Here is a 15,251-nt window from a genome sequence, read left to right as displayed (position 1 = left end):
AAATGGAAAGTAAGAGCATTAAGAGGGAATCCATTTGTCCACTTGTCAATAGCAAGTAGAAGAGAGTTCCTGACAAGCACGGTGAGATGGCTACGCCATCCATTTCCTGTTTCCAGCCCTCGTAGTTGCAAAGGGAACCTCCCAAATCTGACCTGATGCAGTGTTGTCTTTCTGAGTCTACAAACAGCTGCAGGGCCTCCGATGCTGCTCAGATCTTTCCCAAGCACAGAGAGAATTAAGAAATTAACATGAGGCAGAATCCTTTGGGCAGCAGTGAAAGTGACAAAGACTCACAGCACATTCACTCTGCTGTTGCTGGAATAATCAATGAACAGTAGTAAAAGCAGGAACTGAGGAGGACCCAGTGGTGAGCTGGAGCCGGTTCACACCGGTTCTCGTGAACTGGTTGTTAAATTTTGAAGCTGGTTTAGAACCGGTTGTTAAAGGGGTGGGCAAACTCCAGCCTGTCCAGCCCACCTGAGCTCTCAGCTATGGAGGCTCCCCGAGAATCCCTTTTTAATTTTTACTCACTCAGCGGCCCAGGTCTTCGGCAGCACTTCGGCAGTGGGTCCATCAGTGCTGCCGAAGACCCAGAGCGAGTGAAGGACCTGCGGCCGAAGTGCCGCCGAAGACCCGGAGTGACTGAAGGAACTGGTTCTTCAGCTTTTGCCAGCTCACCACTGGGAGGACCCCTCTGTCAACCCCAGAATTAAAGGAGGCTGGGAGAGGAATATGGTAGGTAGCGAAGAGGCAACTCCCAGCAAACCACCTCCAGCCATGAGGGGAAGAGGGAAAGGGTAAGCTCCTTCACCTTTTCAAAAGCCAGAAATGGGCAAGGGGAACGCTTACTAATGAACAGAAGCCTGCTAGCCAGAGGCTGATACAAGAGACAGAGGAGGGTCCCAGGAGCTGCTCCCTTCATCATTCTCAGCAGCTGGGGTGACAGGCTTCTTAGCAGGGCATTGCCTCAGGATTTGATGGGTTGGGACACTCCTTTCACAGCTGTTGCTAAATGAAGGCTGTATGTTTCTAGTCATGTGATTCACCAATCTCATCTGTACAGCTGAATAATTTACACAGCCACTAAGGGAAAGGACCTGTCACCTGTTACAAATTGCACCCCGGATTAATCCTCAGGCTACAGGTGTCTAATAAACCCTCCATTAGGCAAGCAGTTTGTACATTTTTGTATTCACTGATGATAAAGATACATAGTTAATTATAGGTCACTGTTAAGTCAATACTCCTTTTAACACCATTAGCTCATCTTCAGCTGACAACTTAATGTCCAGCAGAGAATAAAAAAGCAATGTAATCATTGTAGTCTGCTATTCATTTTCTCATGTCATTTCACTAATGCTGAATAGACTCTCAATACTGTATAGAGCTCAAGTAGTGCCCATTATCTAATGGCTCCATTACCCACAAGAGCCATCAAGATTTTGTTAGAACTCTAGTCAAAAAGTTCTCAGGAAACTAAAATCAACTCGAACTGTGGGATTCTACAGAAATTAGTTTTAAAAAAGGCAAATCAAAGTATGTGATTTACAGAATGTAATTCTGGTGTGTCTGTGGCAGCAGCTGAAAACAGCTCCTTGACCCATTTTCTCTTTCTAAACCGGGGGTCGGCAACCTTTCAGAAGCGGTGAGCCGAGTCTTCATTTATTCCCTTTCATTTAAGGTTTCACGTGCCAGTGATACATTTTAACGTTTTAGAAGGTCTCTCTCTGTAAATCTATATACTATATAACTAAACTATTGTCGTATGTAAAGTAAACAAGGTTTTCAAAATGTTTAAGAAGCTTCATTTAAAATTAAATTAAAATGCTGGTCTTACACGGCTGGCCCACTCAGCCCGCTGCCGGCCTGGGGTTCCGTTCACCTAGGCCGGCAGCGGGCTGAGCGGGGCCGGCGGCCGGGACCCCAGCTGGCAAGAGGCCGGCAGCCAGAACCCCAGACCGGCAGGGGGCTGAGCGGAGCCAAAGGCCGGTACCCTGGCTGGCAATGGGCCGGCAGCCAGAACCCCAGACCCCGTCCACCAGCTCCTGCCAGGCAGGTCCCGGCCGCTGGCCCCGCTCAGCCCGCTGCTGGTCTGGGATCCTGGCCCTGCCCACACAGAGTGGGTACCTACCTTCTCCCTGGTTCTAGCCCATTCTCTTCCTCTCTCTCTGCACTGAGCTGAGGGTGGGAGTGCACCGAGCACAGGGCTGGGGGTGAAGGAGCAGGCTGGAGGTTGGGGTGTAGGGTCTGGCCAGGAGCTAGAATGAGGGAGGGGACTCAGGGTTCGGGCAGGAGGTTTGGGTGTGGAGTGCTTACCTGGGCAGCTCCCATTTGGTGCGAGGGGTGCAGGTGGGAATATGTGTGTGTGCGCGCAGGAGCTCCCGTTTAGTGCTGAATGTGGGGGGTGCAAGAGTCAGGGCATGGGGTGTGGGAGGGCTGGGGGTGTGTGAGGAGGGTGCAGGAGTCACGGCAGAGGGCTGGGGGCATGTGTGGGGGTGCTGGAGTCAGGGCTGGGGTTGTGGGGGGGTGCAGGGGTCAGGGCAGAGGACTGGGGTGTGTGGGCTAGGGTCGTGGGGGTGCTCCCAGCCCCCTGCCCAGAGCGGCTCATGGCAGGGGGCTGGAGGGGATATGCCCTGATTCCACCTCCCTTCCCCACGGCCCCGGCCCCATCTCTTCTCTGACTCTGCCTCCTCCCTGGAGCAGCGAGCAGAGCATGCTTCTCCCCCTCTTCTCAAGGGCCATCAGCTGATCAGCAGCAGGGAGGGAGAGGAGGAGGGGGAGGAGCCCAGCACGCTGGGGGAAGAGGCGGGGGAAGGGGGAGCTTGCCTGCCCTGCAGCAGCAGCCAGCAGGACCAAGCTTCTTCACCCTGCCCCCGTGGCGCCGGGGGGACGGAGAAGAGCGGGCCAGGGCGAGCAGGATTTTTAATGGCACACTGCTGCTTGCCAGGGTCCCGGCCTGGGTTCGGCAGCGGGCTGAGCGGGGCCGGCGGCTGGGACCCGGCAGGCAGCAGCGTGCCATTAAAAATTGGCTCACGTGCCATCTTTGCCATGCGTGCCATAGGTTGCCGACCCCTGTTCTAAACCCTCAACCGCTGGGCTTCTCTCTCACCAGGCCCATGTTAAATATTGTTAAGACTTGCAACACTACCTGCCTTTTAACTGTGATCACCCAAATGCAAGAAACAGAGATGAGCTTTGCCTCATTAAATCCAGCTGCTTCCTGGCACCAAACCTCCTTGGTAGGTCAAATTCTATAGCTACTTGTGCCCTTTGCACAATTCCGTATATGGAAGAGACACTAGAGGGGAAAATCCTGCAGAAGGGGGTGGAGCCAATTTGACTTAATAAATCAGAGAAGTTAGAGACTGAAGAGACCTATGACCTCTTCCCCATCCCCCCCGCCCTTTGCCCCCTTCTCTGCAACTTCTCCCAGTCATGTCTCTCCTTTGGTGCATCAAGGCTATAAATTGAATGTCGAAAAAATCACAGGCAAATTTCAGCTTGTGGCCTGTGACACAGGTTCTTCACAGTACCAGGAAACAAAGCCGGGGTCTCCCCAGCTCCCCTCTGGACCTGACTTTTCCCTTGGAGGCTGTGCACCGCCGACTGACACCCACGATGGATTTTAGATCTGTTTTGCAGACTGCAGGACACCGTACGAGAAAAGGGAGCCTCAGGGGACCAACAACTTGGGGCAAGGATTTGCGGCAACCAAGTGCAGTCCCCTCAGAAGTGATGTTGGGCAGCTGCGCATTTGGTACAGTGACTCCTGTTGAGAATGGAGACCACGCTCCTCTGCCATTCCTTTCTAGTGCCTCCTGCTAGCCAGAACTGGCATTGCAGTAGCTGTGCAGGTGTTTCGTTGTTCTGGATTTGCCACCATTTTAAAACAAAATGGTAAAGGAGCCTGAGGTAAACCCAGAAGAGCTAGAAATACTGGAGGGGGTAAGGGGGACCGGTGACATCGTGTGCTTTCTGGTGTAGCCACTTTTCCCCCGATGCCATTCAGATGGGCCAAAGGCACCCAGGCCCATTCCTCACAGGCCCTCTGCTCTCACGGAGCTCAATGGCAGTCGAGGGCACGCAGTGAGTCATAGGACAGCAGTGATTTCACACAAGGGATTAGTGTAAACAGAACAACGTGTTCTGTAGGTACACTGAAAGCAGACTGCTGTCAGAGAACCAGCGCCTTTCAGCACACTCACCGTCATTTCTTTATCGATTGTGTTATATAAATAACGTCTGATGGTGTCCAAATGCCACCTTTCCAGAGGGGCAAGAGGTCTGCACATCCTGGGTTGTTTGCCTCCCTTCCCCCCCCCAAGAAGAATGACCCTATCCCACAAAGTGGGGAAGGGTGAATGTGGCCCCACAGCAGATCGTGGGTGCCCAGAACCAGTCGTGTTATCAAAGACAATAAGCATACAGGGATGGGCAGCGTTATCTACATCCTCTATGGAAGGGGGAAATGGGATTCCCCTGCAACAAAAGAAGGTGACCCGCTACCAGTGCCCGAACTCGTCAGGGCCCTACGCTATGTAAATAGTCTTCACCCTTCAATAAAATGACTCAGCTCTTCCTCCAGTGGAAAGAAGCCCACATCAAAAGATCACTCCACAATGGGACCTTTCTTGCTTAGGAGTGAGTTGATATTTACAGCCCCTAGGTCTGAGCAGAGGCAGTGATGCAGCTGCTCACCACACACAACCTACAGAGTTCAACCCAAGAGGCCTTCAGATTCCATTGCGGCATTTCTGAACAACAATTTCTGCTTGAAGATATTTTTAAAAATTAAGCCTCCCAAGTCTTATGGGGGCACCTGCAATCCCCCGCCACCATCCTGCACCCCTCAGGCATAGTGCCAATGCCCCACCCCACAGCCCGCACCCCCATCTCTTACACTCAGTCTGGGGGTACCTGGCCCTTCCTACCTTCCTCCACATCATTGCGAGATGCTGCCTCCAGCAGCTTGATGCTCTCCGGAAACAGCACTCGCTTCTCCTTGCTGCTATTCCTTCTCCTCTTTTCTGCTCTCGTCTTCTTGCTCTGGGCCTCCTTTTCAAACTGTGCCCATTTCTTCAGCTGCTGCGTCCGGCGCTTCTGTGCATGCTTCAGCCGCTCCTGGGTGCTCATCCTGGCCACTGCTGGCATTTCCGCCAGCAGCTCCAGGTGCTCCGCCATGGCTGCTGCAGGGAAGGGAATACAGACTGCTCTTCTTCGACGTCTCGGTTCCAGACACAGGAGCCCCAAGGTGCTGGGAAGAAAGCCCAGGCGTGTATAGAAGAGAGGCGTGAGGATCCCTGCCTCCAGAGGGCATCACCTGCACCACCTCAAACGGTCTGTCACCAGGCCACAGCCTCAGAGAACATGAATGGTGCAAACTTGTCTTATACCTGGATCCTGGCTGCTTTCTGGGGCTCTGCCACCCCTTCTGGAGATAGAGGGTTCTGCTCCATAACCACCCCTCTTCTCTGGGTTTCTCCCCGAGTGGTTTGATGGTCTTCCCAGGCCTCAAACACTGGGGGTCTTTCCCATGAATTGGGAGTCAGCAATTTTTCCAGAAAAACTCCCACCATGCAAACCAGCTAATAAGTAAAGTGCATTGTACCGTGGGTGAGAGAGGCTCCCGCTCCTATGCCCTCAGCCCAGCAAACGGCCACACAGGGACCGTGTGAGCAGCAGCAACAGAATCGTCGTTCATTGGGCTTAGAACCTTTGCAGCCTCTTTCCACCCACACATGGTTTCATAGGAGGCCCAAAGATACCCGTACAATGCTCTCTCGGCTCTGCCTGCCTGGTTTCAAAGGTAAAGGCAGACAATTAAATTAAGAGCCCCGGAGGTATAGCCATCCAGATAGCCACCTTAAAGGTCTGAGTTAGCCAATCAGCTCTGTGTCCACACTGCTCTTTGGGAGCAGACAGAAGCCTTGGGAGGTTAAGTCGGGAAATCTGTCTGTCCCCCAGAGCAGCACTACTGTTCAGTCCTGTATTAAGTCAGTGGGGTGTGACCCCACTTGAGCCTTTACACCCCAGCAATTCATAGTACAGAGGAAGGCTGGACGGCTTCTCAGGCACACTCACAGTGGGAATTATTACGAAGTTATTTGTCTGTCACCAAGTCCATGCTCGGAAACTAATTACCTGGATAACGTCCTCCCTTTTGCCTCCTGTGTTCATGAATCCAGGGCCGTGGGGGGCAAGTAAGGGGATAATTTACTGATGACTTAGTTTCAGCTGTCCTCATTCCAAGCAGCAATCTCTAAACTGGGCTCCTCCCAGTACCGGGAACCAACAGGTTGTTCCAGAAAGCTGTCTATGGCTGTTGTGTCCTCCCCACAGAGATCGTTCAAAGCTGCCCAACGGAAGAGATAAACACCAGTGAATATTTAGTGCCCATTACCACCAGAAACCAGCAGCCCCGAAGGACCAAGATCAAATATCAAGCAGAAGAAATGGGAGGAAAAGGCAGATCCACACGCCATCTGTGTCACCGTATCCACAGCACTGTACAATCCTGTCACAGCGGTTGCAGGGAGAAATCCCTTCTGCATTCCTTTCTTCCATGTGGTCTCCGGTCTTTGCCACTTACATTCTTCCAGGTGCTCGGTGAACTTTGAGAACATGGATGCTCATTGTCAGAGGGAGAGTCCCTCACTCCACATCCCCTGGTGCTCTGCAAGTTAACTGCTTCCCTTGGAGCTGCTTGAAAGCCCTCCAAGAGGAAGCGGTGTCTTTGCACTTCCCCTCCCCGGGGTGGACACAAAGGAGAGCTGCACAGGAGCTGGATCTCTAAACCTCGGCTTGCATCCTGGCAGTCAGTGCAAGTGCTCGGGCGGCCTCCCTGGACTAGCTGGCAACTCCTCCCTCCCTACAGTCAGTCACAGTGACACTTGAAAGCTGGGCTGAGCTTCCTGCTATCCTCCGTCAAGCACGCCTGGAGCATGGAGCTTCAGGAGTCCTGCAAAGAAAAGAACAAGGGGAAAAAAATGGGGGGGGAGGAGTGTTAGGGCTCTGCTGAGGGGAGAGAGCCTGCTCCTCCCTACAAGACCCTGACCCCCCTCTGCACCCCACCCGATGCTGTTTTTGCCCTCTGTTAATCCAGGATTAACCTACAATCAAAGTTTAAGCAAATTACCCAGAGCTTTGCCAATAGCAATTGAAAGCTTCTTTCTCCCTCACTGAAGCTGCCCGCATAGGCCAACCCTCCAGAGCACACCTTCCTGCCAGCAGCATTCCGACAGACCTGCCAAGGCTTGGAAACTCGCAGCCTCCCCTGCAATCCAGGGTGTTGCTCGGGTAAACTGGCATTCAGAGCACCAAGAGGAAGAAAATAAAAGCTTCCTCTAGGAACACAGTTGCACTGAGTTAACGGATTACAGAGGCGTCTGACCCCCAAAGGGTGAGCAAGCGACAAGGCCGCTCCATCTCCCAAGCACTTGATTTCATTGTCTCAGACTTTATTTGAAGAACATTCTGCAGTTCAAAGCAGTAACCGTAGCCACCCCACCAGGAAAGCTCCTGTGTAACAGACTAGCATGGAAACAAACCCTTTCCTTCACCTTGAAGGGTCACTAGTCCCTGCCAACGAGGGACAGATTATTTACTTACCTGAGGACATGAAGTTTCCAGAATTGGCCAAAGCATCTTATTATTGAATCAGAGAAGGGAAGGGAAACTTACTAGGTCTTAAGAGTATCTCTGGAGCCAGTGCAGGACTGCTCCCCGGCTCTCTTAGCACTCCCAGTCTAGCTGTGACCAGCACCACACACTTTGCCCTTCAGAGAGCCCAAAACACTCCTAGTCCCTTGGGGGAGGGACTGCCTCTTTGTTCTCTATTTGTACAGCCCCTAGCACAATGAGGGCCTGATCCATGACTGAGGCTCCTTGATGGGGCTCCACGGTAATACACATAATAATGCAAGGTGGGTCAGAATTATTATCCCCATTTTACCAATGAGTAAACTGAGGCACAAAGAGGTGTCCAAGGTCACAGCCAGTCTGTAACAGACCTGGAAATGGAACCCAGGTGTCCCAACTTCTAGTATTCTACTACAACCACAAGACCACCTTTTCTCCCATACACCACTTCCCATGGGAGAGCACTGTGCACAACCAAAATCACACAGTGGGGCGGTCCCTAATATTCGCCAGCCTTTTTCTAGTGTATTCTTGGTACCAGCCATTCAGGACAGATCAACAGTGAGAGCAGAACTTGAGCTAAACACCACACACTCAGCCAGTCAACAGGAGTCACAGAAATATAGAAACTGCCAAACTGGACAGACCCATGGTCCATCTAGCCCAGTAACCCATCTCGGACAGTGGTCAGCACCAGATGCTTCAGAGGAACGTGTAAGAACCCCACAGGAGCAGACATGGGATAATCTACCCGCTATTAAGTCTCACCCTCGTCTCTCTTAGTTAAACATTGATTTAAGCCTGGAAGCAGGAGGCTGAGCGTGTTGGGGCTTGCCCATTTTTCCGGGGGGGCCCCCAATTGGCCAGGGCCCCATTGGCCAAACCATCACTGCTAGTGCAGACAGTATTCCAGATGAGGCCACACCACTGATTTACACCACTGGGCAAGAGACCCAAAAGCGTATGCCGGTAGCTGCATAAAACAGCACCTCTGTTACAACAGACGTATATGCATCTGACGAAGTGGGTATTCACCCACAAAAGCTTATGCTCCAATACGTCTGTTAGTATATAAAGTGCCACAGGACTCTTCGCCTCTGTTACAACACTAACTCACAAGAACTTCACAGCAGCAGACAGCCAAAATACTGTAGCCACTGGGATTTGTTTCAGAGCAGTTTCAGCTTGCTTCTTGAAGTGATCAGCCTGATCCATGTGCCTGGTGGAAATGTGTGTCTGCACAGTATGACAAGTGGAAAAAAGGGGCTCCCATCACAAACAGGAGGAACTAAATCAGAACAGCTCAGGAGAAATGCCATATATAGCACGACAAACAAGAATTCCTGTGACACCCATAATCTCCCTCTGAAAGCCAAAATCACTACGGAAAAACAAACAGGAATGTGCTTAGTTCGTCCTTAAGGCTCACATTCACCGGGAAGTGGGGGGGAAGGTTGAAGAATTTCACCACAATTCTGAACCTCATTAAACATTTTTAGGTTTAGCTTAAACCTTTGGCACCGAGAGCAGACATATGTTGACAAGGAAAATGCACTAGGCAGATGCAAATTAAAGAGACAAAACCTTAATTTTGCATTAAGGCACATTATATCTTACCACCATAAGAACAAAACCAGGGCTCTCTGCCCTATTTCCTGTGGCACCTAAAACACTGATCTGGGCGGCCAGGAAGCAGGAGAGGCAGTGATACAGCATGTATGGTCCTAACAGAAGATAAAATGCTACTTTTTTCGAAAGACCTTTCTAGACTATGACTGTTGTGGCTAGAATGGTTGCTCTACGTGTAGCACTGTGTAGTGACAGAATATGTCAGAATCTAATCTCAATTCCACTGATGTAAATCCAAAATAATTTCACAGACATCAGTAGAGTTACTCTACATTTACTCTGGTGGAACTCCTTAAATCAGAATCAGATAGAGGGATCTCACATTTCATATAGCACCTTTCCTTCATAATCAAAAAGGCTGACAAAGGAGGTGCTGTCGTCATCATGAATAGGTCAGAATATGAACAAGAGGCTGCTCGGCAGCTCTCCAACACCACTGTCTACAAGCCATTACCCTCTGATCCCACTGAGGGTTACCAAAAGAAACTACAGCATTTGCTCAAGAAACTCCCTGAAAAAACACAAGAACAAATCCGCACAGACATACCCCTGGAGCCCCAACCTGCGGTATTCTATCTGCTACCCAAGATCCATAAACCTGGAAATCCTGGGTGCCCCATCATCTCAGGCGTTGGCACCCTGACAGCAGGACTGTCTGGCTATGTAGACTCCCTCCTCAGGCCCTACGCTACCAGCACTCCCAACTATCTTCGAGACACCACTGACTTCCTGAGGAAACTACAATCCGTCGGTGATCTTCCTGATAACACCATCCTGGCCACTATGGATATAGAAGCCCTCTACACCAACATTCCACACAAAGATAGACTACAAGCCGTCAGGAACAGTATCCCCAATAATGTCACGGCTAACCTGGTGGCTGAACTTTGTCCTCACCCATAACTATTTCACATTTGGGGACAATGTATACCTTCAAATCAGCGGCACTGCTATGGGTACCCGCGTGGCCCCACAGTATGCCAACATTTTTATGGCTGACTTAGAACAATGCTTCCTCAGCTCTTGTCCCCTAATGCCCCTACTCTACTTGCGCTACATTGATGACATCTTCATCATCTGGACCCATGGAAAAGAAGTCCTTGAGGAATTCCACCATGATTTCAACAATTTCCATCCCACCATCAACTTCAGCCTGGACCAGTCCACACAAGAGATCCACTTCCTGGACACTACGGTGCTAATAAACGATGGTCACATAACCACCACCCTATACCGGAAACCTACTGACCGCTATTCCTACCTACATGCCTCCAGCTTTCATCCAGACCACACCACACAATCCATTGTCTACAGCCAAGCTCTACGATACAACCCCATTTGCTCCAACCCCTCAGACAGAGACAAACACCTACAAGATCTCTATCAAGCATTCTTACAACTACAATACCCACCTGCGGAAGTAAAGAAACAGATTGATAGAGCCAGAAGAGTTCCCAGAAGTTACCTACTACAGGACAGGCCCAACAAAGAAAATAACAGAACGCCACTAGCCATCACCTTCAGCCCCCAACTAAAACCTCTCCAACGCATCATCAAGGATCTACAACCTATCCTGAAGGACGATCCATCACTCTCACAGATCTTGGGAGACAGGCCAGTCCTTGCTTACAGACAGCCCCCCAACCTGAAGCAAATACTCACCAGCAACCAAACACCACACAACAGAACCACTAACCCAGGAACCTATCCTTGCAACAAAGCCTGTTGCCAACTCTGTCCACATATCTATTCAGGGGACACCACCATAGGGCCTAATCACATCAGCCACACTATCAGAGGCTCGTTCACCTGCACATCTACCAATGTGATACATGCCATCATGTGCCAGCAATGCCCCTCTGCCATGTACATTGGTCAAACTGGACAGTCTCTACGTAAAAGAATAAATGGACACAAATCAGACGTCAAGAATTATAACATTCAAAAACCAATTGGAGAACACTTCAATCTCTCTGGTCACGTGATTACAGACCTAAAAGTGGCAATTCTTCAGCAAAAAAACTTAAAAAACAGACTCCAACGAGACTGCTGAATTGGAATTAATTTGCAAACTGGATACAATTAACTTAGGCTTGAATAGAGACTGGGAGTGTATGGGTCATTACACAAAATAAAACTATTTCCCCAGTTTATCCCCCACCCCACCCCGCACTGTTACTCAGATGTTCTTGTCAACTACTGGAAATGGTCCACCTTGATTATCACTACAAAAGGTTCCCCTCCCCCCGCTCTCCTGCTGGTAATAGCTCACCTTAAGTGATCACTCTGGTTACAGTGTGTATGGTAACACCCATTGTTTCATGTTCTCTATGTATATAAATCACCCCACTGTATTTTCCACCGAATGCATCCGACGAAGTGAGCTGTAGCTCACGAAAGCTTATGCTCAAAGAAATTTGTTAGTCTCTAAGGTGCCACAAGTACTCCTTTTCTTTTTGCGAATACAGACTAACACGGCTGCTACTCTGAAACCTTTCCTTCAGAAGCATCTCAAAGATTTTTACCATATATGCAGAAGTTATTTTGTCCAACACTGAAATACAGCCACCTCTGAGATTAAATGCAGCAGCTGTTTAACAGCAGCTGAATGATACACAACAGTTTAGGAGTGGAGTGTCCGTTAAAACCACAGTGGAGGAAGCCGGGGGCGGGGGAGGAAGGAGCAGCAGGCAGAATGTAACTTCCAAATTGGAAGGTGCCCAGGATTGTGAGCAAGTAGTAGCTGGGTCCTTGTCAGCACTCCTAACACTATGCTGAGGTGTTAGTTCAATCCTGACTCAGAAGAATGTTGAATCACCGACACCCTTTTCCTGCAGCACCTGGATGTCTTCTCTAACCAGTGACCAAAACAGGCTTAGTTTAGGAGCAGGGATGCCAGAACAGGGCGGGCCAGGGAGCATGACTCCCACCTTTTCTGGGCCATAAGGACAAGTGACAGGGGTCAGGGTGCAGAGGGGAGCAAGCGGGGGGTGAGGTCTTGGAGGGAAAGAGGTGGCACAGGAACAGGGCCTTGGGGAAAGAGATGGTGCGAGGACAGGAGCATGGGGAGAAGGGGCAGTGTGGGGGCACAGCATTGGGGGGGGGCAAGGCCATGGTTTGGGCGCCTGTGGCCCCCACACTTTTAGGGCACTTCCGCCACTCCTGTTTAGGAGATGGATGAGATCACAGCCTGATGGAGCAAACAGCATATTCCTGAAGACTATGGAGAGTTCCATGAAAACCTGCTCTCCAGTCAAAGGGCAAATACACAGGATTGCTGGATTATTTCATATATTTAAGAGATCTGATCCCCATTGTTCGGTTGTTTAATAAGATTAACTGCCACGGGACAATTTTTTAAACTGGGGACTCAGAGTATGGATTGGTCATGGCAAACTATGATTTTGCATATATTAAAACAGTGGCACCCTCAGCTCACAAAAAGAATGAGAGGTACTTGTGGTATTCCTCGTTCTTTTTGCTGATACAGACTAACACGGCTACCACTCTGAAACCTCAGCTCACAGGCATTCCTGAATGCTTGTACTGTTTTCACCTTCGGACAACCTGTTTTGCTGTCTCCTGCTGTTCTATTTATGTCAACTGTAAACTCCTCTGGGCAGGGATTCCACCTCGTGATTTCCTTGTTTTGTAAAGCATCACTCACAATTATGGTGTCAGTCATAAATAATAGTAAGGCTAAAGTTAGCAAAAACAAGGAATAGCACAAAAGATTTCCCCCAGACGGCTCTATTAATGTACCTCGGTCATTTCTTACAACACTGCAGAGTTATTGCAGTCCTGCACAACCACACAGACTTGCCAGAGTACCTCAATCCAGTCCCACCTAATATTCCAGTCCTGGGAGCTCCAGACCTCTGCCAAAGCCCTCCTAACACAGCTGGGTCAAGCAAATTTGAGAAATCCTGCCAAACCTTTCAATTGCCTCCAACCCCAAAAGCCAAGATTCAATGCATCACTTTCTTTCCCCACACCTGACCCAAACTGCTAGCCAGACCTGCTGACTGGGGAGGAGACAGCATTCAGTCAGGGAAAGAGAAGCAGGTGATGTGTTTTGTGGAAGGAGTTATGGGAATGGTGGATGGCTGAAAAACAAGGAGTGGACACTGGGAAGTCTGCTGCACGCCCCTGCCAGGAGCAGGGCTTTGACAAAGTAGGAGAGTCTGTTTTCCGGCCAGCTCAGTCTCCCTACTGTAGAAACTTTCAGTCAGGGGGTGGGGGAATCTTTCATTCTACATTGGGACAAACAAAAAAACCCATATTTTTCACAGGAGGAAAAATTCTGAAAAATTCCAGAGAACAAACGCAAAATTTTTCAGCCTGGCTCCAGCTGCCCAACTCCCCGGGCTGCTGCCTCCTGGGGTTGCCCGCTCAGAAAAGGTTCCATCAGAACATTTTTGACCAGCTTTGGTAGGAGATACTTTAATTCCCTAAAGCGCTCAAGGTATTACCACTGACCTCTTAGTCAGCACAAAGCAGCTCATTGCCACACCACGTGGCCCTGGGGCCAGGGCACTTGCATTTCTACCTGTTCTTACTGAGGGGTCAGCACCTGGACCCAGTGTTACACCAATAAAATAAAAACCAGCAGGATCTTATTAAAGGGGAAAAGGCAAAATACCACATTTATTGTGAATACAGAAAGAATCATAGTAAGCAGTTAGTTATAGCTATAACATTCCATTCAATCTCATCTTTATTCACACATTCATTCATACACACACACACACACAGAGGTTCTGCAAGGTTGTTATCATAGTTACCAGCCTTACTGTTGCTCGTGCCAGGCCACTGGCCAGGTGGCCTGGACACAAAGAGGGAGCTGGGCCTTGTCAGATGCACATCTGACACTCCTGGAAGTTGGTTTACAGAATCAGATCCCAAAGTTCTCAGTTTCTAGAGTCCATTTTTATAGGAATTTTTTCCTATGCCAGTCTATGGGATTTGCTTCATCATGCTGTTGCTGAATCAATCAGCAGATGGCACATTCCTGACGGCTCCCTGTTGTTCTTCGGTTCACCCATCCTTGATGCTGTTGGGTAGATTCCAGTCTGCCTTCTGGTTGTTTCCACTTGACACCTTCTTCGGCTGATGGACACTGGATTCTTAGGCTGGCACCTCCCTGATCATTCATTTATTATCCACAGCAACCATCCATCCACATACATCCTCTATCTCTATTTTAATCACAATTGTTAACAAAGAAAGATAAATACAACAAAAGGGCGGGGAGTCTGTGTGTGCTGTTTCTGTTGTTACAAAGTATCGCTTTGAGTCTCTCTCTGTGTGAGTAGTTGTTATAAAGTATTGCTTTGAGAACAGACTCTGTCTTAGGGTGCCTTCTCTAATTGCCTTCTATGACGAGATAACTGGCTCTGTGGATGAGGGGAAAGCAGTGGACGTGTTGTTCCTTGACTTTAGCAAAGCTTTTGACACGGTCTCCCACAGTATTCTTGCCAGTAAGTTAAAGAAGGATGGGCTGGATGAATGGACGATAAGATGGATAGAAAGTTGGCTAGATTGTCGGGCTCAACGGGTAGTGATCAATGGCTCCATGTCTAGTTGGCAGCCGGTATCAAGTGGAGTGCCCCAAGGGTCGGCACTCGGGCCGGTTTTGTTCAATATCTTCATTAATGATCTGGAGGATGGCATGGACTGCACCCTCAGCAAGTTTGCAGACGACATTAAACTGGGAGGAGAGGTAGATATGTTGGAGGGTAGGGATAGGATACAGAGGGCCCGAGACAAATTAGAGGATTGGGCCAAAAGAAATCTGATGAGGTTCAACAAGGACAAGTGCAGAGTCCTGCACTTAGGACGGAAGAATCACATGCACCGCTACAGATTAGGGACTGAATGGCTCGGCAGCAGTTCTGCAGAAAAGGACCTAGGGGTTACAGTGGATGAGAAGCTGGATAGGAGTCAACAGTGTGCCCTTGTTGCCAAGAAGGCCAATGGCTGTT

The 15,251-nt window shown here is 49.6% G+C and overlaps 1 protein-coding gene across 9 annotated transcripts in view; it reads right to left on the bottom strand.

The window, feature by feature from the left end:
- Positions 1-15,251, bottom strand: part of PPP1R16A (protein phosphatase 1 regulatory subunit 16A) — a 78,698-nt gene that overhangs the window by 51,468 nt on the left and 11,979 nt on the right. For 3 of the 9 annotated variants that reach the window (XM_048841865.2, XM_075124880.1, XM_048841864.2), the window contains 2 exons: positions 6,142-6,958; positions 4,932-5,186 (listed from right to left, as the gene is read on the bottom strand). The exons of 1 other annotated variant lie outside the window; for it this stretch is intronic. In XM_048841865.2, coding sequence (XP_048697822.2) covers positions 4,932-5,186; positions 6,142-6,244 — 358 coding nt within the window. In that variant the 5' untranslated portion in view covers positions 6,245-6,958. Of the gene's footprint in view, positions 1-4,931; positions 6,959-15,251 lie in introns of those variants that run through there. 5 more of the 9 variants (XM_048841867.2, XM_075124877.1, XM_075124878.1 and 2 more) reach the window with 5 other exon arrangements.

Source organism: Caretta caretta, chromosome 2, assembly GCF_965140235.1.
Source record: "Caretta caretta isolate rCarCar2 chromosome 2, rCarCar1.hap1, whole genome shotgun sequence".
NCBI lineage: Eukaryota > Metazoa > Chordata > Testudines > Cheloniidae > Caretta > Caretta caretta.
Note: the sequence above shows the minus strand (reverse complement) of the source record. Positions and strands in the feature narration are given on the sequence as shown.